At 41.1% G+C, this 26,574-nt stretch overlaps 3 protein-coding genes across 3 annotated transcripts; 2 read left to right on the top strand and 1 right to left on the bottom strand.

Annotated features, from left to right (window-relative positions):
- The first annotated feature begins 342 nt into the window (after positions 1 to 342).
- On the top strand, positions 343 to 10,222 carry vamp2 (vesicle-associated membrane protein 2). Its single transcript, XM_014995517.2, has 5 exons — positions 343 to 849; positions 4,549 to 4,651; positions 5,270 to 5,428; positions 5,571 to 5,622; positions 5,708 to 10,222. Coding segments are annotated over exons 1-5 (333 nt in total). The 5' UTR covers positions 343 to 847; the 3' UTR covers positions 5,725 to 10,222.
- Positions 10,223 to 13,661: 3,439 nt separating this feature from the next.
- Positions 13,662 to 19,582, top strand: pcolcea (procollagen C-endopeptidase enhancer a). The gene is made up of 9 exons (XM_014995506.2): positions 13,662 to 13,819; positions 16,697 to 16,805; positions 16,881 to 17,139; positions 17,595 to 17,719; positions 18,173 to 18,309; positions 18,396 to 18,691; positions 18,778 to 18,855; positions 18,992 to 19,162; positions 19,269 to 19,582. The coding sequence occupies exons 1-9, from the start codon at positions 13,731 to 13,733 to the stop codon at positions 19,397 to 19,399; spliced, it is 1,395 nt and encodes a 464-aa protein (XP_014850992.1). The 5' UTR covers positions 13,662 to 13,730; the 3' UTR covers positions 19,400 to 19,582.
- A 1,337-nt stretch (positions 19,583 to 20,919) lies between these two features.
- tmem88a (transmembrane protein 88 a) lies at positions 20,920 to 24,103 on the bottom strand. The gene is made up of 3 exons (XM_014995530.2): positions 23,719 to 24,103; positions 21,703 to 21,998; positions 20,920 to 21,416 (listed from the first exon to the last, which is right to left on the bottom strand). Exons 2-3 carry the CDS (start codon positions 21,979 to 21,981, stop codon positions 21,126 to 21,128), a joined length of 570 nt encoding a protein of 189 aa, XP_014851016.1. The 5' UTR covers positions 21,982 to 21,998; positions 23,719 to 24,103; the 3' UTR covers positions 20,920 to 21,125.
- Positions 24,104 to 26,574: the final 2,471 nt, after the last annotated feature.

Genomic DNA, 26,574 nt, shown 5'->3' with positions numbered 1-26,574 from the left:
CATTATATCTTTTCACTTAATATTCATTAATTCATATTTTACGACAATTGTATGAAAACACCGAAGGAGGAGGAAGGAACCAAACTTGAAACATCTGTCATTACATGAATTAAACACATCCAAAATAAAGTGTTAAATGTAAAGCATCAGTCCAAAAATATAAGTTACCTAACTATAAGGGACATGCTAGACAATTTAGTCTAAGGTAGTCTTATGCCCCAGCATGTCCAACATTCATGTTTACTATGAATGATAACAGGCACCCAGTGTGAGCCTCGCCACACCCCCTTTCCAAGAACGCCATTTTGTTGACATACAGTCTTGAAATCAACATTAGCTCTATTTGAGGAGCTTAAAACTCCGTTCTGCACAGAACATGTATGGTCTTTGAAGAGCGTCCGAGGAGACATCCAGTTACTGTATCCGAGGATAAAAACATCCCTCTCCGGGGAGGTAAAGCGGTGTGTCTGAAGTGTAAGCCACCCATTTCAACATGAAACTCGCCGCTGCTGACGTCACCGAGCCATCTTTGTGCACCTAATCCAGGCGGCTGTTTATTACACCTTCATTACCACACAGACCCGGGCTCTACTGACAGCCTGCAGGTGCCGCATCGTCACAAACAAGGAGGAAAACAGAAAGAGAACCCTTTTGTAGTGCGGGGACACAATTCAGTGCTCCTCCTAGGATATATAGGCAGGGAAACGCCACAATAACCAACCAAAGGCTGCCAGAGGGTAGAGAGGAGCGCAGAAGGCAATCCACATCCATCTGCCAGCCACTTAGTGCGCGCTAACATCTCCAGTCCGGATTTCAGCGCAGCTGTCGAGCTAATACAACCAGGAAAATGTAAGTACAAGCACCCTTGTAATGCTAATTTGAAAATAAAATCCCGAGTTGATACAATTCCGCACTGACGACTGAAATTGATAAGCTATTTTGGGGATGTGCAGCGACTTCTCCGCTGTATCACGTAGCTTTTCTCAACTGTCACGATATTAATAGTCGAAGATTGTTGGATTTAATTTCATTTTAGGAGCCGTCTCTGTCTGATAACGTGAGCCGAACGTGAACACAGACGCTAACGAATCGGCCTAACCTTGGAGCAGATGGAGGCATCGGGTTTATCTCTCTATTAGGGACATTATTAGCCGTATAATGTTCTCTTTTTAAACGAACGAGGCCGGCTGTTTTTTCTTTTCTTTTTTTTTCTCGCTTTCAGTTGGTCGTCCGATGAATTCTCGCTCGCGCCTGTACGTACGCACGTATATATATATATATATATTTTTTTCCAGTTTGGACTGGTTTGAAATGAAAAGGACACCAGTCTATGAAACCACACACCGAGTCAATTAAAAGTATGTAATAACGTATTGCCTAACATGGACATTTTTTTAGTGAACACACTCACGGCTTCGTTTTGGTGTTACCGAACAGCAGGTGACGAATTAAGCTAATTCCAGAAACAGCAAGGACACAAAGCTCAACAAACCCTGACTGTTTCAGCCGCGTCAGTCTTTTGAGGGTTCAAAGTGTCGACAGTAATTGCCGAATATTCCAATATGTTATTATTTTTGGCAGAAATATTAGGCTTGAATTTGGTTTAGGCCTAGTTCCCGTGATATTTGTAACCTACAGCGGGGGGTGGGGATAGCCTAGCCTCCTACTGTATGTCGTCGATTGTCATGCGAGGGCGGACAGCTACATATCTGTCCACATTTCTTCTTGTTCGTGATACCTCGGTTAAATAATACAAACAAAATATATTTATTGATGTATTTTGTTATCTGCTGAATCATTTCGATGGATTTTGTTTTTAAAAGGTGGAGGTAAAGAAAAGGCAGCATTATAGTTCCGTCTGCCAGTCTTTATATGACATTTACATTGCCTCGTGCCAGCAACATATCACCCACCCGTGGCATCACGCTCTATAAGTTTTTCTACATTTGTGACCAGAATAGAAAACGTCTACATAAAGGCACTGAGAAGCCCGAACCCCATCCTCGTTAGTGTTATAAGATTTAATAGTTGTAATAGTCACACATGGCCTTATTGTAGCTCCATAGGACGTAATGGTGGACCTTAATGTATGAGCAAAGTCATGTAACATCAAACAGAAAGAGACAGAGAGGCTTAGATCAGACGGCTGCTGATGTGGGATGCTGAGGCGCTGTCCAGTGCTGAAATGTCACTGTCCAGTACTGAAAATCAAACGGCATGCATTTCCAGTCACAACATTTTATTTAATAAATTATTTATAAAGCATAGTCACAAACAACTTCGATAAAACTGAAGTAGAGGAGAATTCTAAACCACAAAAATGTTTGTGAACTAAAATAATTTCTTAAGGTTCACAAACCATGGTTTATTTAAATTAATTGTGTTTTGTTATAAGAATTACTTGGCAATATAGTTGGGTCTTAAAGAGTGATATGGTTTCACTTTGAATTGGATTTGCATTTGAAACCTTGCATAAAATTGATTTTGCTGTAACCAACAGCCTATATGGATACTGGTATTGGAAATGAGTTTAGACTATAAATACATGTTTTCCTATTGAAATAAGCTAAGCAATAAATCTAAAGGAGCAAATGAAAAAAAATAAAGAACCAAAAATATATTTTAAAAAGGGAATAGAATATTTACATAATCAAACTAAATGATAAAACAGTATACAATATTGAAACAAAAGAAAAACTTTTTAAAAAAGATCTGTCTGTCTGTCTGTCTGTCTGTCTGTCTACTTTAAGGATCCATCAGTGTTTCAGCAGCCTGCTTTATAAGCCACAGGGAAAAACTATATTAATAAGCACTGTCTCAAAACAGGGTTGAATATATTTAGCTTTCACAGCAAATCTCACATCAGCAGTAGCCTGTAGAGTCATGCGAACCCTCACCTTCCCCGTTTGTCATTTCAGCTGCCTTTGCCAGATCACATTTCCTTCAGCATCCTGTTTTTTTTTTGGTGTGTTTGTTTGTTTGTTTTCAGAGCCATGTTATAACAGACACAACAATCATTTGCTTATCAAGCTGCATCTATATTCTGACTAAGCTTCAGTTTTAGAAATACAAGAAGACTCCCCTGCGCTCAGCATGTTCAGACAGAACAGCAGAGTGGCAGTAAATCCACACGGCTGGATTGAAACACAGCTGGTGGTTTTTCACAGGATGCGGAAGCTGACGAGTAACCTCGCCGCTGCACTGGCAAGTCTTCCCGGCGTTAGTTGGGAGGTGATGACAGCATGAACATCTACACACATTGTGCCTTTGTCATGGTGCTCATTGGAGGCGCACACACACACAAAACACACACACACACACACACACACACACACACACACACACACACACACACACACACACAGCGACGACACATGTTAAAAGATCATTTTTAAGCAGTAAATGTATTTGCTGATTTGGACACATTTCAGTTCTAATGGGACAGTTCTAAAAATAAACGTACCTTAGAGCTCTGTGTCTCTGACTGCTTGGGATGGCGTTGACCTCAAGCACCAATAGGCCAACTGTTCTAAAGGATTTGTTTGTTGTTAACGGATTAGTAATGTCTGATCATAAAGGGTTGACCTTTAGACAGAGTTACACAAAGTCAACTCTTTAAAACTCCAACCTGTGCAAATGAATAAAAACAAAGCCTATGAGCAAAAGTGCACTGATATGACCTTACTGGGCAAAGGCCAAGTTTTGATTTGATTTAAGGTCAAATGTCAATATTTTAAACTCATTTATTCACCGTGAAAGATAAACATGCTCCACATTCCTTGATGAAAAGGACTAGACTATCCCAGTTTGTATGTCAAAGCACATTTGACAGCTTTTTAGTAAGATCAAAATAGACTGCATGAAGGAACTGAAAAACATTTTCAGTTGCACGAATTCAATGAAAGGGAAAGAAATGGAACATTTTCCTTGTTTGACCTGTTAATTGCCTTTATGGTTTACTTTACTTTATTCTGTTTTACATCGCTGAGCTCCATAGTCTTCCATTCTTCATCATTGTACCAAACGCACAATGAAAGAGCGTAACATATGGCGCCTAAATAAGCACAGCAGTGGATGATTAAAAAAAAAAAATGTATCTGCATTCCCAATCACTTTGCTGTACAGAACAGGGTGCCAAGTAGCTGTTACATGTTACCATGGGAGGCATTTCCCTTGACTCTCTCACTTTTCAGTCATAAAATGACACTTTCGCTTTAACTTTCTGTCAGTCGCTGCAGCCATCATCTGTGGACATTCAACAGAACTGGCCAAACGAGCTTCGCTTTTGCAAAAGCCCGCAATTGCGCTCTCAGATCCCGATCACGTCGGATCTTCCGCAGTGGATGGAACTACCAATAACTTATAGTAACTTTTAATTAAATGAATTAAGCACTCCAAAATTAGGTTTGTTCTCCTTTTAGTATTTTTCTACAGATCATAAATACCTACTATTTGAACTCCAGCTGTAGCAAATCACCGTAAGTTGAATTTGAACTTAAAAGATGTACTTGATTTATTTCTCGACGGTTTGTGTTTTTCAACCATCAGGTCTGCCCCAGCTGGAGCCCCTGCGCCAGAGGGAGGAAGTCAGCAACCTCCCAATCTCACCAGCAACCGCCGTCTGCAGCAGACGCAGGCACAGGTGGATGAGGTAAGTGAAAACACAAACAACACACACACACACACACACACACACACACACACACACACACACACACACACACACACACACACACACACATTTACTTAAGTAACCTTTTGGGGGCAGGGGGGGAAATACTTTTAGGAGTATTTTTACTACGCTGTACTTTTTACTTTCACCTGAGTAACTTAGTGATGAAGTGTCACTACTCTTACTCGAGTCAAATTTCTGGATTCTCTAACCAGAAAGTTACTAGACACAGACACTTTTTGTCAAAATTGTATATTGATTTGCAAAAATGTTTAATTTGGCTGATTTTTTAAATTTTTATTTTGGTCTTTAAAATACCAAAACATCCACAAAATTGAGTATTTTTGTTCGTTTGATGATGGAATTTTTACATTTTTAATGATTGATGTTTTGCTCTACTACAATCTACAGTCGCGTTTTTACCAAATACATTTTTATTCTTACTTGAATGATTTCTTGGTCTCTTACTTTAGTACACTTTTTAATTACCCACCTGTGGATCAGTTTTGGCGACATTTATCGTTATTGTAACCCAGACTCACGTCGGCCCTCGGTCTGGATCTCTGAGTAAAGCTTTTGCCGCGTCTCTTTCCTCAGGTGGTGGACATCATGCGCGTAAACGTGGACAAGGTTCTGGAGCGTGATCAGAAGCTGTCAGAGCTGGACGACCGGGCCGATGCCCTGCAGGCTGGAGCCTCTCAGTTTGAGACTAGCGCTGCAAAACTGAAGAATAAATACTGGTGGAAGAATGCCAAGGTGAGGAAACGGCGGTGCGCTCGCTCAGTTAGAACGCAGCTTTGACGTTAAGTAATATTAACAAGATTAGATTATGGCGTGTTGAAAACTGTTCTGCTTTTCTAACACGTGTTTCTTTCCCCCCAAAATTTGCTGACTGCAGATGATGATTATCCTAGGTGTGATATGTGTGATTGTCCTCATTGTCATTATTGGTAAGAAGCCTTTTCTTTCCTTCTGTGCGCATGTAGAGTCTTTTTAAAATCTTGTAACACTTTGTTCCGCTCCGTCTTTCCACAGTGTACTTCAGCACCTAAGAAGAGTCGCTCCTACCCCAGTCTGATCCAAGCTTCCTTACTACAGAAGAAAAAAGAAAAACAACCTCTAATTGATGACAAAATTAACCACAGATGAATTAATTTATTGTATGTACGTATATCTCCGCCCCCCAGCTAGCCTCGATATAACACCCCTAAACCCTTCAGGGCCCCCGTGGCTCTCCTCAGCCCCCCGCTCCTTACTTTCACAGCCTCGTCTCTGGATCCCTGTCGATATTTGTTCTGTGAGTGTGTGAGCCTGTCTTCTTTCTGAGTACTCTTGGCTTTTCTAACCCTGCCATTCTGGGAACCAAACCCCTCCCCCTTACCTTTGCCCCCCCCAACCCCCCGTGACGATGCAACAACAGAAACCGGTACAACAATTGGCGATAATTGTTACATAGCTGATATATAGAGTTCTTTGTAGAGTTTTATTCTGATATATATCTGATATACTGTTTTGTAGGTGTGTGTGCGTGCGCGTGTGCATTTTGTACTTTTTATTTTTTGTATTAATTTGATGTATGCTTTAGCGTTGACTACTGCCTATTAATGAAAGTGTGCATCTTGCATGTGCTCTACATCCCCCTCTGATTGTTTTGTTGTCCAATTAGCCTCCTTAAAAAAAAAAAATTCTACCCGTGTTTCTCTTGAAGGCAGACTGAAATTCGCCATCTTACCGACACTTATTTCCTTTTTCGCCAAAAAAAAAAATGGTTTTTGCTTCTCTTTTTTTTCTTTTTTTGCTACAGCTAATGCTCACTCACTGATGTTAGTGAAATAATGCATGACTTGTGCGACGAATCCTTAGCGTTCATCACCTCTGACCCCATCCAACTCTCCTTCTTTTTTTCTGAGAGGGATTCTTAAACAACGACCGTCTGACGTGTCTTTTGGCGCCGTCTTGTTTCTCAGCAGCATGCTTCCCTCGGACAACTTTAAACTGCCATAGTACGGTCGGACCAATGTCTGTAGGTGTCTTCGTTTTTTTAAATTATTATTATTTAAAGATTACGTAGTGTCTTATTTCGAAAACATTCCTTCATTGCAGTCTAGTGCAGATGCTCTTACTGTAGCACATTTAAGTGTGAGTACCTTAAAAACAATGAACGTTGTGTCAGTAATAACAATAGGAGGAATAGTGACTAGGTGTAAAGTTACTTTTTTTTCTTTGCATAGACTGGATTGTCCTAATAATTTTTTTTCCTACAATTTTACCTTAACATTACACTTATGATAACATTTTGGGTTGGAAATTGATTCTAGCATCGGGGGGGATAAAATGCTTCTGCAATGGTTTGTGCAGATTTTGAATCCGTTCAAAACCTGCGCAAACGTCCGTGGTTTTGACAGTGCCGCCCGGCTGTTTAAACGGACCGCCAGTGCAGCAGAACCCCTCCACATTGAGAGCACATTTAAAAAAAAAAAAAAGTAAAATTAGCTGGATCGCCAGACAAATGAAGAAAGTAACGCCTAAGAAGAAAAGAAGCAGTAACTCAAAAAAAATTTTAAATAAAATAATCGTAGCATTCCTAAGACGAGTGTTTTGCTAGCGCTGTGGTTCTGTCTTCGTGTTTCTTCTTCTTCTAGTTAATGCCTTTTTCTTTTTTTAAAATATAATAGACTCTATTTTTTAATCATAGTATATTTTTGTGTGAAGCAGAAGAAGCAAAGAGGATGCGAAGTGTCAAGAGCGAAGCTCCTCTTTCCTTCTGTCTGGTGTGTTTTTGTAGTTCAGCTCCGCGTTACACACTGCCAAGCATTAAAGGAAAACAGTTCTTTTCCTTATTGCGGTTATTTCTTTCATTTGTGCACTCACTGGTTTGGTCTTAAAGTACTTTCAAACCACCTTTTTTTAAATTATTATTATTATTATTATTATTATTATTATTGTGTGCATGATTGTGGCTACTTGGTCAGTAAAAGAGCAGGGTAAATACGAGGCACTCTTCGAGACAAAGAGTTGTACATGTTCCTCAGAGGCGATGCATCAGAACTTCCTGAAGCTAACTATTTGTGGAGAGGGGGATTTAAAAAAAAAACAGAAAAACATCCAACCACAGCAGAATGTCGCTTCCAAGAATTTCCATGTGGTTTGGAGTGAAATCAAAGATCAAACAGTTGTCTGTTAAATCTGTTAACATTTTTTTGTTTTTTAAGTTCTGTTCTGCAGTCAGAGCTTATTCCAAAGACAGCCTTTGTGACTCTGCCTCTTTTACTCTCCAGCCAGCTACACGGAGAAACCTGCCACCTTCTCTAACTCCTACTGTGTATTTGGTGTGTGTGCGTGTGTGTGCATGTATGTATTAGAATAGCTCCGCCTTTGGAATATCCCCCCAACCCCTCCCACCTCCATCCCTCCTTCCGTTTATCCCGACGGATTTAGGCCGCTTAACTCTCAGAGTGAGGACATGTCAGTTTTCCTTCGCCTCTGAAGTACACGAGCAACACGAGGCTGCAGATCTGTGATCCTCAGCAGAAGAAAGTCCCACTTCTCGATGCTCCTTCAAAAGTTAAATAACCAAAGACCAAATTACTGAGCTAACGCTGCCAATACTCACCACAAACAGGTTACTACCCGAGCCGTCCGGCTCAGATTTAAATTCCTTCTGTCTTAGGGACGTATTAGCTTATCATACAGTATCTATGGAGTCAAGTTTGGCTTTGTGAGTGTGCCACCCTGAGATAATATGCAACTTAAATGTCGAACGGAAACTCCCACCCGACCCCGCCCTCTGCCGTGTGGATCCAGGTCCGAGGAGCTTCTTTTAATCTGTACAAAGTTAGTAGACACACAATCTTGTAACTAATTATAGCACAAGTCTTCTTTCTTTTTTTTTTTTTGTCTTTTCTGTCTGCGTAGTGCTGCCAGGTTTGAAAATGTGTAAACTAACTATAGATAACAGAAAACTGAGAAACGTTTTCCCAAAAAAACAAAAGAAGAAAAACCTGCATTGTTTAGTGTTGTAATATTTGGGGAGGGGGTGTTTTGGGGGGTAGGGGGTCCTATATCCTCAGGTTTAAGTTGTTTGCAATTTACCAAAATACATAAGAGGACAAAAAAAACAAATAACTAGCAAACTGTAAAATTGGATTCCTTTGGCAATATTATGTGATTTAAGGGTTACAATGTTGTCCTTTTAGCCATTTGTACAGGACATAAACACACAGTGGGCTCTGAGGTGAAATAACACGACTGATTGGGGTAGGATTTGTGTGTTCTCCATAAATCCAACTGTTGTCCAGTGAGTGCTCAACCGGTTTGGTCACAATGGTGAAAATGAAGTGTGCTCTCTCTCTCTCTCTCTCTTTCTCTCTCTCTCTATCTATCTCTCTTTTTTCTGTTTGTTTTTATTGCTTTATTGTCTATATGAAAACCAATATGTGCAAATGCTTTTAACACCGTGGCACTTTTTTCTCTCTTTTTTGTTTGTTTGTGTGTGTGAGTGTGTGTGTGTGTGTGTGTGTGTGTGTGTGTGTGTGTGTGTGTGTGTGTGTGCGTGTGTGTGTGTGTGTGTGTGTGTGTGTGTAATTCCTTGGTTTCGGCGGGAGTGGAGAACACGATCTTTCGCCGGTCACCAGGAAAGTTCAGTGATCTCAACGCTGCGTTCAGGTCGTTTGCGGAGCGTTCGGTGAATGTTGTCGGAAAGCCATAGGAACGGTTTTGAAAGAAAAAAAAACTGAATCCCAGAACGAGCTGAACGCAGCAACAGGAGGGAACCTTATTGAGTCACTGAATCTTTCCTGGATGGCTTTAGATATATGATATGTTTTTTATTTCTGAACCAAATGTCCTTTTTTTTTTTTGTTTCATTGTTTTGCATCTGTTAAGTAACAACTCCAGATGTCACTGAATTGTTTGTCAGCACTGATGGGTCAAGCTAAGTAAGGAAAATGGCAAGTAGATGAGAGAAGAGGAAGTATTTTTGTGTGAAGGATTCTACAGTTTACACCAGATCGCTGTTTGTATCGACGAGATATATGATTTTTTTTCTGTTTAAATCAGTTGATTTGTAAGGGATGGATTCTTTCTTTTTACCTCCGTTAGAGGCAGGACCACAGGGATGAAAGCACACATTGCCCTTGGTCGTCTGGCCTTACAGGAGGGACAGGACTGGAGGATCATGGGCAATGTGCTTGGTGTGATTTTCTTTTCTTTACTTTACTCTTTACGCTTTTATTTAGATTTATCGTGCCGTCCTTTGGTTTGGGATTAGAGTTTAAACAAGGTTGATTCAACGCAAAAGAAGAGGAGACTTAGTGGGGGGAAAAGTACATGAAATAATTGTAGTGTAAATCTATCAATGTCTTATTATATTGATGAACATCATGAAATATATGTATATTGGAGAAAAAAAAACAGTATCTATGACAAATTGTACTTTTGTGTGTGTTTCATGGTTTCATGTGCTTTTGTGGGTGTGCAGCAAGGGGATAATGTCATTTGGACTGCCATTCTGGGACCTGTGTGAATAAGCATAAATTTACTACCAATACAGAGATGGACCTTTTCTCTAATTGATCCCTATTATGTGTTAAGTGTGCCAAAACAAATACATGGAGACCTGGAGCCATAAACTGCACGTTTCTGCATTCGTCCAGAGTCCTTGTGTACAGTGTGTTACCATCACACAACACACACGCACACACAAGACTTAGGACCAGATAAGCAAATGATAACAAACAAACAAAAAAATTATTGCTCTATCTACTGTTATATTTCCTATAATTAATTTTTTTTAACACACTGACATAGAACAGGTCAAATGAGACAGTTTCTTTCACAATGGATGTCATTGGAAAAGATGTTGAGGGAAAACACATCCATTAGCTAAATTAATAAAAGAACAGTCCGGTGCACTTAAAAACTGGCTGAGTAAAATGGCACAAAGAGATCATTTAGATATACCTTGATTGGAGCCATCCGAACGGCATCGAGAGGAAAACATACCGTTGTTATGATTATTGAACACTTATTTTTCTCACCAATTCTCACTAGCTCGTCTCTTTTTTATTCCGCGAGAGTCACGTCACTCATTTATCTTCAGTGTGTATGTAGGTCAGTAAATCCGCACCAGGTTTGGGCCTGGAGAGCAGTAAAAATCTTAAATAACTGGCTAAAAGAAAAGCCTGGAAGTGCTTAAATAATGTCGGCTAGTTAATGCCAAACGGGGTATTTGCTCAAATAGGTGGCAGATAAACTTTATTTGTTCGTGATTTATAATAAACAGCAAACAACATAAGTTGCTGTCTACAGCAGTACACACCAACGGTATATAGTATGTAGTACAATGTACTGTTAAATAGTGCAGTGTGAGGCTTTTATTTTGAAACCCACGTGACGTAGGCCGCTGACATTCAGACTTCCGCCTCTCCTCGTCTACATTTTGCACCTGATTCATCCGATGAAAACATGTACGAAGAGACTCTAGAGATGCTAATAGGCACTTCAAATACAGAATAAGTCCTGTCAAGCATGTTTTTTTTGTTTTGTTTTTTGTTTTCGTTTGTTATTTTCTTTCTTAAACTGAGCTGCTGTGACTTCTTCTGGTCAGAAAAGACCAGATTTAAACCACACTCAAGCACAAGACGAATGGAGAACGTCACATAGGTGAAGAGCCCCTTATTACAAAAAAAAATGAGACTACTGCTGTATTGGTGTACGTCCCTGTTAATACAACCGGACCGACGTGAACGAAAGCAGGTAACCGCTTCGTGAGATGCAGTTTTAAATCTTCTCCACCAGGTGTCACCCTGTCTACTAAGCAAGGCATGGATTGTGGATCCGCTGACATGATGTGGCCGTAGGTGGGTTTATTGTGGGTAAACATGCTTTACATTTCAACCTGTTGTTGAGGCGGAAAGTACGGAGGAACACCAGACATTTATCTTAAGGTATCTTAAGAAGTTGCGTAAACCTTACAGATTTTGTAGCCCTCGGTAAGGTCCCGGTAAATTTCTAGCAATGTATTCTATTTGTATTTTTACACATTTTCAAGTGGGTTGACGTCACAACCAGAAGGTTTTCATGTTAACTCGCTTTGTTTGTTCCAACACCAATAATGATGAATTTGGAGCAAGTAAATCTTTATTATGCCAGGACTTGATTAATAGCGGGATGAAGTGTGTGATTTCTCAGAAACTTGCTAATCAAAATATTATGTGTATGCATAAAGCTGAACCTGTATTAATAAGATTAATCCTCAATAAATTCAAATATGCATCTAATGATTGAAGTTGTTAAGTTGTAGGCTATACCATCCTTCGACTCTGGGGAAAAGAACACAACCAAAGCCTAATTAAAAGCTCAGCCTTTAATTGAATTCAAACAATGCTTCTATTTGCTCTCACTGGTGAGACTTGTCCTGCTCTGCCACAAACCATAATTGGATAATTTTTCTTTCTACAACTGTAGACAGTAGATGTAAGACAAGCCACATCTGGAGAAAGCAGAAGCGAAAACAACTGTAATAAAATGACCTCTGTGAAACCATCAGAGACTGTCGGTGTCTCTGATGGTTGTGCAGAACCCCCAGAACAAGTTCCACTCAACCATTTTCCTTTATTCGTTTATTTTTGCTAACAAGGATGGGTTACGACAGGGAAGCTTCATTGACTTGAAAACGTGTCGAGCAAAAACAGTTGCTTGTTACTTCACAGAGACATGAACATGACCTCACCGCAGGGTTCAGTCAGAAGCAGCTCGTCTCCTCGTTAATCTGTCTTTCTGTCACATCACTTTAGGCTTGTTTTCCATTTGTCTGATAGCCAGCCCCCTCCTGCCTCTCCTCCCTAACCCATGCCTTCACCACAATCATCTGCTCCCCCACTGGTATTGCACTCCCACATCCATTCCCTTTGGATTCTCCTGAAGGAATGCTAGTCCCGCTTGAAGGGTTCATTTGGAGTTTGTGTGGGAAACCCACAGTATTGGCTGCCATCACTGCTCCCCCACATCATAGGAGCAGCTGAGCACACTCCTGCATTCCCGCTCCTGTTGATGCCTATCAAGACTTTGGGGTCAACACAAACACAGCTGGATAAGGAAATTCTCATTTTCAGCAAAAAGAAAAAGCTGCGAAAGACTTCAAGTTTTTCCAGTTGGCAGTAATTTGCAAAGAATTTGCTTGATTTGAAGCTGCTTTGTGCTTCCATTTTATCCCATCTGGTCCGTTGTGGTGTTTGATCCAGTCTGTCAAAGGGACTTTTATTAACTATCCTTAAAAATAATATCCCTTGTATTGGCCTCAGTAATTTAGGTCAGAGGTTTGGCCCATTCCCAAACAGAAAAAGAAAGAATATCCCACCCCTCTTCAGTGTTGTTTTTTGTCTTGGTGGATTGTGGAGCCAAAGGACCCCACGGAGTTCAGGAAACGCAGCTAGCTGCTCATTTAGACCATTTCTTTGGAATTTGTGTGGGAGTTGCGTTTTGCCAATGGTTGCAGCGATTGATTTTATGGGTAAGTAGCACCCTGGTTCATAGATGAAAGATCCCACCTCTGGTCTGCTGTGGAATGCAAAGATTTACGGCCCTTCTTGTTAAGAACCCACGCTCAGCCTCTGGCTCCATCTCTGTTTTTTCCACCCTTCCGATGACGTGCCACCCTTCTTAAGTGAGCGGCTACACTGCTTTTCAAGTTGGTTGTAAACCTTCGTTAAAAGCAGTAGTAGAACTAGACATTATCTGCAGGGAAGAGAGAGTCTTTTCTTAGATGTCCACTCCAGACACAGAGCCCAGGGTTTTTCTGAGAAGAACATCTGGCTCCCATTAAAACCTCCTCCTCCACAAGCTGCTAACATCATCCCCCCCTCTACTATTAAGTTTCCTTTCAGAAACTTTGCTTATATCTCCATCCATTCTCCCACCCACCTTTTTCTGAGTCCTCATTCTCTCCGCCTATTCCGACCAAACAGCTTCCTTCTATCTCCTCCCCTCTTTCCTCACCTCCAGTGTCCTGTTCCCCTCTTTCGTTGCTGCAACAGTCTGCTCTGCTTTCTGTGGTATCATGATGCGTGTGGACTGCATACGGGGGCTGCTCTTGCTCCTGTCTCTTAGTTTGGGATGGACAAAGGCTCAGGAGACCAATTACACCAGGTAAGGTTTGCCGTCTAGTTGGAAAGGCCCTGGAAAGATTTGCAAGTCATGTATCATTATTTGAACGATTGTGTGTTCATTTGAGGAATCATATGAGAGAAAAGTTCAAATAAGTGATCTCAGATTTGCTTTTTCAAGTATTTTTGGGGGGTTTCATTGATTGTTTTCGAGGCACATTGGGAGGTAAGTAGAGTTCGGACTAGCTCGGATGCTAATGCTCAAGCCTTTGTCGGAGGGGGTCAAATCAAATAAACTTGGCACTTGCTTTGGAAAATACTCAGCAGCCAGAGTACTTCACGGGGGGTCCAAAGTTTGAGCCAGAACTGAGCAAAAACATGCTGCTATGCGACGTGACATCATCCAGGCAGAGACAATCTCTTGACCTCCTTGGAGCGCTCTCCATGTGGAATGCAGCTAATTAACAAGATCAGCTCTAGATGTTGTGAATTGTCAGTCGGCTGTTTTAAAGCAGATGTCAGTTACTTCTTTATGTGCTCGCTCTAAACCCTGCTGCTTTCCAAGATGTAGTGGCTGCTTTCTCTGTGTTGCCAGACCATCCCAGCTGGCATTAAAAAAAAAAAAGATGAATCACTGTCTAGCTTTGATTGCAACACATATTTTCCATGGCATCATTCTGATGAGCTTCTGATTAAGAGTTGCAAGAAAGTTTATTAAGGACTCCATGCACATTAACTGAAGATCAAAAACTGAATCAAGTCTCAGAGGTTCTCAGTGGAATCTGGCCAACAAAAAACATCACAAATACTAAAGAACACAACAGACGGGACAGGGATAAAGTTGTGAAAAAGCAGATGTAGGACGTAAAACAATATGGGGGATCATTTTCAGCAGAAACAGAGAAACAAGTCAGAGCTGATGGTGAGATGAATGATGCTTAAAACAGGGCAATCCTGGAAGAAAACCTACAGGACGCTGCAAAAGACTTGAAACTTTTGAAGGAGGGTCGTCTCTCGGCAGGCCAGAGCCCCTAAACATACAGCCAAAGTTACAAAGCTTAAGCAGAGGACATGTTAGAATGGCCCCAGTCGAGACCTGATGCCACTGTCTATCCAATCCAAAGAAGCTGGAGCTAGTTTGCAAAGAACGGACAAAACGTTTAATGCAAAATCTTTACTCAATTGTTGCTCAACTCCATAAAATCCCTTAACAGTGCAGAAGGGGACCAATAAAGTTTATGGTAGTAATGTCATAAAAGGCACTGTATTCAAACGATGTCTGACAGATCCTTTTTGAGTCCAGCAACTCCCTGGCCTTGTTTATGCTGCCTAACATTTCTGAGCACCATCACCGACTCATGGAATCTGTTTCGGTTATCCCTGTCAGACATGTGGGGTGGACTCTGAGCAGGACGAGTGCATAACTAAAATCCCTTCAGAACAGGATACATCTGGACTTGGCTGATCTGCTGACCTTCATCTACTGCTCCAGAGACCAGTCCTTGCGGTTCAGAGCAGTCAGTTGTCTAATTAAAGATTTATTGCAGAAGTAATTCATAAGCAAGAGTTTAACATTTTTGTGATTTTTTTTTGTATTTCTTACAGTATAATGCACAGAGTGCTTAATTTAACCAATGCCTATGCAAGGTTTTTCAGTGGAGTTTTGTGAATAACACCCCCACAGAGGATGAAAGCCCTGCTGCTGCAGTGAGTCCAAATTCAAGTCCAGACTTGTTTAGTTTGCTCAGTGTCATTCCTCTCTGCCCCATTTCCCACACACAGCTAGCTTTTTAAATGGAGACGTCCAACAATCCGAGGCAAAAGATAAGCTATCCCGACTCTTGGCGGATGATCAGTCAGTTGTTTATTTTGATCGCAAAGAGAAGAAAGACGAAATTAAACAGTTTTACTTTGCAGTGGAAATTTCTGGTTCAGTGAAAAGTGCCTTCAAAATGTTATTCCGTAGTCCTGATTAATGCCAAAAATGTATAGTTTTATAGTGGGGAGAAATAAAATAAAATTGCTTGTTACTGAAGGAGAAAAACGACGCATCAACCCCCTCTGCCAAAACACACAAAGAAACCAAAAAAAAACTTTGTAAATATTACTTTGCTCCACCAGTCAGGTTCCAACATTCTCCTGATCAAATTTCCAGAATTGGATCCCGTAGCAATTTCCACCATATTTTTTTCAACAGTTGCTGGCTAGAGGAAAAGCCTTGAAGATCAGTAGCAACAGATGTATTATCATCCTGAAACATGACTTGAATCACTGGATTGATTCTGTTTTTGTTTTTACTTAGACACAATTTTAATTGATGTCTTCCTATTGTGTTTTTTTCAAGCTATATTTTTCAAAGGTAGAATGTTCAGCTGTTTAATTTATTTTTTAAGCAATATTTCTGACCTTATTTTTGCTGCTAAATAAAGGAACAACAAATGTTCTTACAGTTTCACTTTGATCAGTTATTAGCAGAAAACACACTTTGGAAAGCAAACCACAAAATATTACATCCACCTTTGGAGATTCAAGCAAGAATAAAGGATTCCTTTTAGGTAACACATTTTGGACAGACTCCTAAAATTGTTTTTGAGACTCCAATAACATAAGCGTTAGCATGTGTATGTGTTTAAGTGTTGTGAGCTTATTTCCCATGCATGCCAAATCATCTTGTTCTACATTGTTGATGGGAAAATTCCCTCCTAACATCATAAGTTACAGAATCAGCAATTCCTCGATGATAGAAGACGCTGACCTGCTTCCAAAAAAATGTCAAAAACAGAAACTAGATGTAGGAGTGTGACTAAACAAGGGTTAACAGAACTTATCTTGTCTTAAAGTTGGATGCTTTTTTGTCTCATCAACCCCATTCAGATTTTACTGGGGGGCAGGGGAATAAAAAGCATTTTTTTTATTGTAGGCCTGTGTTCTACTGCGGAGGAGACCTGGTTGCTGAGTCAGGCTTTGTTGGCAGCGAGGGCTTCCCCAGCTTCTACAAACCCAACAGCAAATGCACCTGGCGCATCACTGTGAGTCACTCTCCGAACGCTTGGCTCTCTCACAACCAGCTCCTCTCACTCACAAACGGTTCATCTGGTTTCCAGGTCCCGGAGGGAAACGTGGTCGAGCTCTCCTTCCGCATCTTTGACCTGGAGGCTGACTCCCAGTGTCGCTACGACTATCTGGATATCTACAACGGCCACTCCAACTTGGTGCAAAAACTAGGTCGGTTCTGTGGAACTTTCCGGCCCGGCACTCAGGTATCGACCACAAACACCATGATGCTGGAGATGGTGACTGATGAGGAGAACCAGTCCAGAGGGTTTTTGGCTCATTTCATTGGAACAAAACCTTACATCAGTGGTATGTAGTCGCATTTTTTTTTGTTTTTTTTTGGGAAGGATTAGAGGATTCTTTTTTTTCCACTCTCAGATTTTACTTTAAAAAAAAAAATTAGGGATAGGGTTATTGCGGAAAATGAAAGTCAAGATGAAAACACAATGCTTAGGAACTTAGCAGACACGCCAAGCAAAAAACGAAGAGTATCTTTTGAGAAAACTGAAAGACTTCTGAATTTTACTAAACACCTTCTGCTAAAGATTTAGCATGATGATGGAAGGAGATGCATCAACAGCTGACTGCAAACCTTAGTCACATGAAGTAACCTAGTTTGGAAGAAAGCTCCAAAATTCCTCCAGAAAAGCTGTGTTTTAACCCAGTCCCATAATAGATACGTATCTTTAATGATTATGATTTTAACTAGCACGTGACACGCAGTCAGCCTGGTTCCAGGCCTAACCTTCAACTCATCGTTTCAGGGGAGCAGTCCTGTGGGGGGAAGATGACAAAATCCCAGGGAGAGATCAAGACACCCAACTGGCCAGACGGGAAGTACCCACCAGGAACCACCTGCACCTGGCTCATCACTGTGGAGCCCGACAGAGTTAGTGGTGCACTCATTCACCGCATGTAATTACTGTTTGAGCGAGAATACATATGAGAGAGGCTGGGGGCAGCCACACATGATAATGGAGAAGAAAATGTTATCAACTTGTGATATTAGCCAGTTTTCCACCAACTGCAACCTAAAAATCTAATTTGGCCACCAGATATGTATATTCGGAGTATGTCTGCATCATTAACAGTGCAAAAACACAGAATCTTACCAATTATTTTTTTCTAGTTTCTAGTATAACATGACCCATGTTATAAGTGAAAAGGTCTGCCAGTGGAGCTGGTATGTTTTTAGGTCAAGATTAAAGAATTTTGATCCAACCCTAACCCTAACACTTATAAGTAACTTATCTTGCTAAAAAATTACTTGTAAGTTAGTCTTGTATCAAAACGCACATATACACAGGTCACCTCCATGTTTACGTTTGTTTCTGGTTACCAGGTGATCCAGGTGAAGTTTGACAAATTCGTTCTGGAGGCTGACACCTACTGCCGGTTTGACTATGTGGCCTTTTTCAACGGTGGAGAGAGAGACAATTCTCGCCTGATTGGAAAATACTGCGGCGATCAGACACCTCAGTAAGGCGCCGTACTTCAACGCCTGGACTTCGATGCCGCAAAAAGTCGCTCCGTTATCCTAAATCTTTGCTCCGTCTCCTGCTCAGACCCATCATCACCAGTGGCAACGAGCTGCTGGTCCAGTTCGTGTCTGACCTCAGCGTGACATCCGATGGATTCTTCGCCTACTATACCAGCATCCCCCGAGGTTCTGAGCCCCCGATCGACAAGTCAAGGCCTCGTGTCGGCTCCGCCTCCTCAAGGCGTCCAGTCAGACCTGCCCGACCTGAGCGACCAGCCGTCGCTACACGGGCCCCCATCCCCACCACCACCGCCGCCCCCAAATACGTGCCGCCTCCCCGTGTCTCACCCACAAGGCGAGTGCCAAATCGGAGTAGGCCAGGTGGGTGAAGATGTGTGCTCACATTTCAGAAGGCTCCCAGTACTATTCAATTCATTTTTTTCATGTGTATTTCTTTGAATTTCAAGGTCCTCAGAAGCCACCGTGTCCCAGAGTCTGTAAGAGAGCTGGAAACATCAAGACCAGTTTCTGCTCTAGTGAATTTGGTATGTCTCCTGCTGGTGTCATAAGTTATTTGCACTCCTGGTAAACGTATTCATGATTGCATAAATTTACTTGAATTAAAAGTTACATTTTTTTCCAAGATGATGTGTTTTAATTGAACACTCTGTTGTTTCTCAGTGATAACTGGAACCGTCACCTCTTTGGCCCCCGGTCCCCGAGGCAGCGTCACCATGAACGTCTCCCTCATTAAGGCCTACAAATCAGGGAGACTGACCATCACACAGGCTGGAGAGACCATGTCGGTGAAGCTGGTGTCACAGTGCAAGAGGTGTCCTTTGGTTCGCCGAGGTACGAAAACCGCTTGAATTCATTTACATGAACTTTCTTCTGCATTTTTGTCTGAAAGCGATGAGAAAACGTGAACCTGGATATTTTGTCTCACCTGTTCTGTTAGGCGCCAACTACATCATCATGGGTCAGGTGGATGAAGAGGGACGTGGCACCTTGGTGCCTGGTGCATTCACTGCTCCATACAAAGTTGCACACCACAAACTACTGATGAATATCAACAACCAGCCATGTTAAGACCAAAAACGTTCCGACAGTTCAGAGTGAACTATAAAGACACTATATAACAAAGCAGTCGAACTTTATTTTATATACAACCTTAAAAAAAAATATATATTATTTTGTAAAAATACCCACTGAACCTTTTATTTGTAATGCATATGCATATATTTATAAATAAAGGTTTTAAATCACGTTTAACACTTCTGAATGCTCGTCCATAATGTGTTTGCTAAAGTGTTTACTTTGTCTCCACCTTGTGGTCATCTGGTGTAATGTAATTGTTTTAGTAATACTAAAAAATATTTAATCATACTCACCGTGAAACAGGGAGGGGGAAAAAATCAGTATTGCTTTAAAATAGTTTGTATTTATGTCACATCTTATAATTGCTAATGTAACCTGTTAATGATAGTCTGTGATCAGTCTTGGCTAATGATGTAAAGAAGTTTAAATTTAGATCAAAAATAGTAATAATGTGGTGCAAATTCATAAGAAAAAGAAAAAGAAACATTCTATGAAGACCTAAAAAACCCTGTTAACATTGCAACAAAAGTGAAAAATTGTTTCCTTGGTCAATTTTCTTTGTGGTGTAACAATAATTTCTGGCAAAAATCTTTTACATATGTAGGAAAAATGTATTTTTGTGATGAGTAGTTGAGTATATGGGTTGAACGCCGGATTGTTTTCTCATGTCATCACGCTGCTTCTATAAAAAGTTATACGGTATTAGCAGATGACTTTTTTTTTTTTTTTTGCCTGGATGCAATGCATATATTTTACTGCAAACCAGAAATACATTGACAAATTCAGCTTTCTGCCAGTATTGGTGTTACATTCAAATTTTTAGGGTTGTATCTTGACAAAATATGAAATTTACTCATGACTCTGATTATGTTGCTGAAATCTGAATATGTATTTTGCTACCAAAATTTGATTTAACCTGAGCTGGTCGATACGACCCTAAAAGAAAGCCTCAGATTTTTTTAATAATGAGACTCTTTTGGTAGAGTAGTCATCTTGTGATTGAAAGGTTTGATTCGGTTTGATTTCAGCCTCCTCGAACCACACATCAATGCATAAACGTGTGCATTTGTGAATGTGACTGTAGTGTAAAGTGCTTTGAGTGGTCAAAATGATTGGAAAATACTTAAGTTCAGTCCATTTACCGCAACAGATCCAATTTCCAATTTTAATAGATTACCCCCCCTACTTCTAAACAAGAAATTATAAACGACAGAAAACATTTTCAAAATTGTAGCCTTTCCCTAATGTCCAGTCGTAAAGTTGACCAGAATTCAACAGGCTGTGCTTGTCAAAAAAAAGATGATACATCTTGGGCTTGATGACGTCACTTTGAGCAATGGAAACACAGGTGCAAAAATAAAATCCAGACTTTCCAAAAATGTAATCTTCATATACCAAAATTTGAATGAATTGATGAAATCGTTTTATTGCCCAGCACTAATTTCACCAAACCGGTTGAAATTTAGCCAACTCTATGCCTTCTCACTCAATCTGTACAAACCTCAAAGCTGTGCAGATAAATGCTCATTTTATTGTAAAACAGGTATAAAACACTTTACATAAACAGTATGCTAACGCGACAATCACAATGCAAATACAACACAAAAGCAAAAAAAAAAAAAAAAGAAAAAAAAGAATCAATGCAAAGGATGAGATATTTTGGGGGTATTTAATTAGACTTTTGCTCACAGCTACACTGCCCATCCATCTTCTACTCCTACACCCAAACGCTGCCCTTTCCATCCCTTTCCTTTCCTTCCTTTTGGCCACAGCAGCCCCCTGCGCCGGGCCCTCGTTGGAGCGAGGTGGGCAGGTTCTTGTAGACGGCGCGGCTATAGGGAATGAAGCACATGCCGAGCTGCAGGTGCCGAGCCAGGCGGCAGTAGGCGGCGAGCGCCAACACCAGCAGAGGGGTCAGCAGCAGGAAGCCCACCACCAGAAGAGCCACGCAGCTGGTGTCGTCCAGCAGGTCGTCTGAGCAGTACAAGGACGTTCCATGGGGCTGCACCTGGAGAGACGAGGAGCAGATGAAGGTATACGGAAAAAAAAACATCTCCCACTCTGTCAATGCAAACATGCGAGGGAATTTCTGCTTTGCTTTTAGTGTAATTTGACACTCCACAACGCACTGAGCGAAGAAGCTGGGGCTGCATGTCACAGCTGCAAGACGTTAAAAGTTCAGCTCCAGAAAGTTCCAGCGAGATCCGAGACAACAATATCAAATCCCTGGGAAAACAGAAAACACCTTCTTCTTTTCTGTCAAAACAAGTCGTGATTTAAGTTCAAGTCCTTACTGTGGAGTGGCAGAGGAATCCGAACGTGATCATGACCAGAGCCGGGGTCAGGATGACGCCGAAGATGATGCTGGCCAGCCCGCCGTTGATGAGCGCGATGATGAGGTTCTGCGCGGTCACCAGCACGGAGCAGGCCCAGCAGTCCAGAGACCCCCTCAGCTCCAGGGGGCCGCCCGGGGCCTCGTAAGGGGGCGGCACCACGAGCGCCGACCCCGCTCTGGAGGAGGGCCGGGCCTCAGACGTTGTCTTTTCTAGCGTCCCGTTCCGTGACAGGCTCATCGTCTCTGCTGTGTGTCCTGCAGGAAATCGGTGGAAATGTAAAAGAATGATACAGGTTGTCTCACTGTTGGAAATCAGCCTTTGCATTTTAAAATGTGAGTCCCTGGTTAAAAAAAAATAATAATAATACATTAAAAAAAAGTATTTACACCCTTGATCTCTTCTGATATATTTTTTTTTTTTCAAATAATTGCTAGAAAATTTGAATAAAAGTCCACTGCATGATGCTGCAAGTACCATGTTTAGTAGCAGGGATGATGTGTTCAGGGTGATGTGCAGTGTTTTGTACCAAAGAGCCTTCTTCCAGATCAGAGGGTCTGAAACTGCAGACTTTTAGATGTATAAATAATCATCAGTTGGACTCTACAGAATGAAAAATATTGAGATTAATATGCACACAGGGCCACTTCTGAGAGAAATTGGTTGCACTGCATGTTAGTCGGAGGTATAAGAGTAAGAGACTGGAAATACACACCACACCTTTCAGATTGTTATTGTAAGAAATATGGAATGACTCTACTTTTTTTTCTTTTTTTTTGCAGATTCATCTATTTGCAGATGTTTCTGTGTAACATAACTCCAAATATTGGCAGAAAATTTGGCTAGTTCCAATTTTTTTTTCCACTCTCCACAAAGAAAATACAAGCTTGGTAAACTGAAACAACTAGGTGTAAATCTACTTACAGGCGCTTAGCAAAGCAGCCAATCCAGGGATTGCTTTTTATTGTTTTAGTTTCTGTTGGAGCACCAAACAGTTTCCAGTGTGCACATTAATGCATATTAAGGTATATCTGCTGTTTGAACCATTAACATAGGCGGTTAAAAGCCCTTTTAGAGGGGCTCTCAAGTCTTTGTTGATTTTAGCCATTCAGGGACTCCCTAAGCTAATACATTCCTCCACCGTATTCTTTTTCTTCCGATCATAATTGAGTTCCAGCATGTGTTTGTCTATCACTTAAAAATCCCAATGAAAGACACTGAAGCTGTTGCTGTTTAAGTGAAAACTTTAGGGGCTGAAGGGTTTCCTCTTGTGTTTCCTGATTAAGTCTCAGTAGATAATCGTGTCCATTTTCTTTTGATCAAAAAAAAAAAAAAGTCTTCTCTGGCTGATTTCCTGCACACACACACATACAAAGCAATGATGAAGGGTCTGAGCCATTAAGTAATTGCTTCTTAAATAGCGTGATGAAACGTACGGAACGTCAACACAGATAAATGCGTGACGCTTTGTGGGGAGGAAATGGGCTTTGATGACTCCACCCACCGAAAAACTTCAGGATAACCATCAACCCAAGAACAATGAGCCGCAAGCAACAATAATAGAACATACTGCCAATCACCAGAGTTACATTCAAACTTTATATTTTAGTATTTCTCTGTTCAGATACGGTTTGCACACATTTTATGTCTCAGAAAAAAAAAAATAAGAGTGAAACAAATTTGAACCATTTTACTATGTTTAATAATTAATTTCAGGCTTGTGTTTAATCAGCTGCCTAACTCTGCTTTCTCCATTTGGTATAGAGTTAAATCAGTCATCGAACACTTGGGTTTTCGTCTTTGCATTGACATAAAATCTGACGATCCACAAACCTAAAAAGCATCAGATCCCGCTCTTCGTCTTGAACATCCACATTTCACCCCACTGAGAAGCTTTCCCGCTTGCCTTTTGATGCCGTCATTCACCTCCACAACAAACTCAGAATACAGAAAGTGTCCCATCCCCTCTGTACTCACCGTTCGAGAAGCTCAGACGTAGAGAGGTCTCGAGAATTTCCTCCTGATCTCCACCTTCTCTCTTCAGATCTCCAGGGCGTTCAACAAACGAAGGTTGGGTCTCTAATCCCTGACTCCTTGTTTTTTCTTCTTACACATATGTTGACCAGTTGTTCTAGAAAATGTCTATGTTCTGCCTCAGGCCTGCCACGGAGTGACTCAGAAACAAGCTCTGAATAGTCGGAGCAAAGTGTGCTTTCCCAGCAGCTTCAGCGCTTCCTTCCCTGACATGCTGTTTCCTCACTCTGCCTCCAGTTTAAGATACGAGACGAGTTGGGCAGCCTGTATCCTGTGTTGCCTTCAGCGCAAATGCAGAGTGAGACCGGGCTGGGGCTGTATTAAAGGCAGCAGTAGGAGCCCAGGTGGGAAGGGAGGGGGGGTGTTACCGGGGTCTGTGATGACCCCTGGAACCGGAGGGGGGGTTTAGGGAGTAACAGTGTTTATTTGGATAGATTAGAGAAGTCCAGAGTAGGCCTTCCAATACATAACCATTTACACTCTCCCTGAGCACTTTCTCATTTTCCTCTTGTCAGATACTGATAAGGCTGCTGTGGAAGTGCAACAACTGTGCAGGGTTTTCACTTTGCTCTTTCATGCCAAGGCATTGAGAAGTGCACATTTCTGATTGCAGCGATGCAGTGATCAAAGGATCTGCAACTACATCCCGCTCTGCGAAAAAAACAGAAGAGGGCAGCAGCTAATATGCCAGACTGGCTTCAGATGTGTTTCACAGGCAGGCATGGCAGAGATTTGGCCCCTGACCCCTGTGATGAAAAACAGATCTCAGCTTTCAGCAAATATAAGGAAATGAGGATGGGGGGGGGAGTACTCTGGCTAATTTCGGAGGGGCTGAAGGAGGGAAGAAAGCCGTCATGGGACTGATAAGAAATCAGATGGGCTCAGTTCAAAGCGTAAAAGTGGTAAGTTTTTTTTTATTTTTTATCTTAATTTAGAGATCTAAGTTTATTTACTTACCACATGGAGAGTTATGTAAAGACCCTGGAGAGAATAAGAGTAGGTGCTTTAATGGTACAGAGAGCGATGATCAAAAGGCACCATGACACTAAGGCTCCAGGGTTGGGATGTGGGAGCAGTTGACTGTCTGTATACTGGCCGTCAACAATGCCACAGTGTGTGCTGTTTGTGCGAGGATGTCAGTCTCTGGGTGAGCTGGTGGAGGAAGAGAAGTCTTCCTGTCCTTGGAGTCGGGATATCCGCAGCTTTGTCCTCACGTTATGTCCACTTTGCAATGCTGATGCGCCTGCAGGTTCGGTAAAGTCACGTCCTCGTACGTGGAACTGTGAGACAGGAGGAAGTGACTCCCCATTTAATTCTCTGTGGAGCTGTAAAGTTTATGGGTGATTGCTGGAACAGTTGCTATTTATACTGCCCTGTGCTGACTGGCAACTTCAAGGTGGCGCATGAGGAAAACTTTTGAGTCAGTGATTAGAATTGTTCATCACATTTTACTTGGAAAATATTCCTGAACCGAACGGATAAACTCGAACTGTGGAATTGTGGAAAATTCTCGAACTGTGATAGTTCCTGGCCGCTCCGGTGGAGCCATCTAGTGGTCATTGGATGAACAGAACGGAACAGAAGTACAACACAGACACATGAAAAGATTTGTTTGCGAAAATTCGGCTCAAATGTTAATCTGGAATATAATAATAATAATAATAATAATAATAATAATAGCTGGTGGTTTCTATTTTCCCTGGCAATATGAGCTGGTTTGATTACAGTAGCAGATCATCACTGTAAGCACGTGAATGAATAAATGATAAGAAAAACTATTCATTAGGGGTCTTTTTTAATGTCTTTATTAGTTTTCCTCCTCAGAACAAGTTTTAGATAATACTCTACCACAGAGTCTGGAGATAATTTCTAGAAACTACAACATTGGAAAGAGGGTGGGGAAATTTGTAGGTCAGCATTTTATGGTTTAAGATCATTTGCTTATGAGATGAAATTTGAACACAGAAATGTGAAGTTAAGAACATGTTTTATTTTGATTTGTGCTCCGCTAAACGTCCATGCTTTAACTAACTTTATGGGACCCTTCGTACTAATAAAATGTTGCCATACTCTTCATTATATATCATATAATTATTGAGATTAACGGGATACTCTAAGCTGTTCTGACTGCTCCTTCACTTTGCCTGGTTTGGATGGAAATAGAGACCCGACTACAGTTGAGGGACAAAATTGTCATGTCGGGACGCATTCAGTGCAGAGGGACATAAGAAATTTGAACCTTAAAATGTGGGTTAAATCAATGTCCGTTTTATTTTCTTTGGGAGGCAATACATTATTTTAGGGCGTCATCTAATACCACCAATCTAGATACACAAGTGCTGAAGAGGTTCTTCAGAATTTTGATGCTGTTGACATCATCTCCACCTGGTGCCACATCATAGTTGTGACCATGATTTTGGTCGCCAATGTAGATGCAGATTTAGCTAAAGAGGAAAATAAAGTCTAAGGTACGCAGAGGTACAACGTGTTCTTTAAATTGTACAATTTCAAGTTTTTTTCTAAAACCACAACATGACCCAAGTTTGAGAATCATTTGTCTTAAGCTACAAAGAGGTTTGTTTAAGACTTAAAAGAATATGTTGGTTTGAATATCAATTTGGTTTCTGAGAGAACCGGCAACCTCTGTCTGTGTGGCGTAAATTAGAACAAGATTTACGCCACAAAAAAGTGATTATCATCACTTTAAAAAAAAAAAAAAAGAAGAAGCAATGAAAGCATCAAAGCTGAAGTGACCTGGCGGAAGAACGTAACCGGCAATAAGAAGCATAGAGTCGCTGC

Source organism: Poecilia mexicana, unplaced genomic scaffold, assembly GCF_051168715.1.
Source record: "Poecilia mexicana isolate PSO_F unplaced genomic scaffold, ASM5116871v1 scaffold_14, whole genome shotgun sequence".
Classification (NCBI taxonomy): Eukaryota; Metazoa; Chordata; class Actinopteri; order Cyprinodontiformes; family Poeciliidae; genus Poecilia; species Poecilia mexicana.
This window is presented reverse-complemented; position numbering and strand designations above follow the sequence as displayed.

Bases quoted from the DNA above. Each gene is read 5' to 3' on its own strand.
- vamp2 (XM_014995517.2), top strand. The intron at 4,652-5,269 runs GTAAGTGAAAAC...CTCTTTCCTCAG, and splicing joins CGCAGGCACAGGTGGATGAG to GTGGTGGACATCATGCGCGT. The intron at 5,429-5,570 runs GTGAGGAAACGG...TGCTGACTGCAG, and splicing joins ACTGGTGGAAGAATGCCAAG to ATGATGATTATCCTAGGTGT.
- pcolcea (XM_014995506.2), top strand. From the start codon at position 13,731: ATGATGCGTGTGGACTGCATACGGGGGCTGCTCTTGCTCCTGTCTCTT. The intron at 13,820-16,696 runs GTAAGGTTTGCC...TTTTTATTGTAG, and splicing joins CAGGAGACCAATTACACCAG to GCCTGTGTTCTACTGCGGAG. The intron at 18,856-18,991 runs GTATGTCTCCTG...GTTGTTTCTCAG, and splicing joins TTTCTGCTCTAGTGAATTTG to TGATAACTGGAACCGTCACC.
- tmem88a (XM_014995530.2), bottom strand. From the start codon at position 21,981: ATGAGCCTGTCACGGAACGGGACGCTAGAAAAGACAACGTCTGAGGCC. The intron at 21,417-21,702 runs GTAAGGACTTGA...TCGTCTCTCCAG, and splicing joins GATTCCTCTGCCACTCCACA to GTGCAGCCCCATGGAACGTC.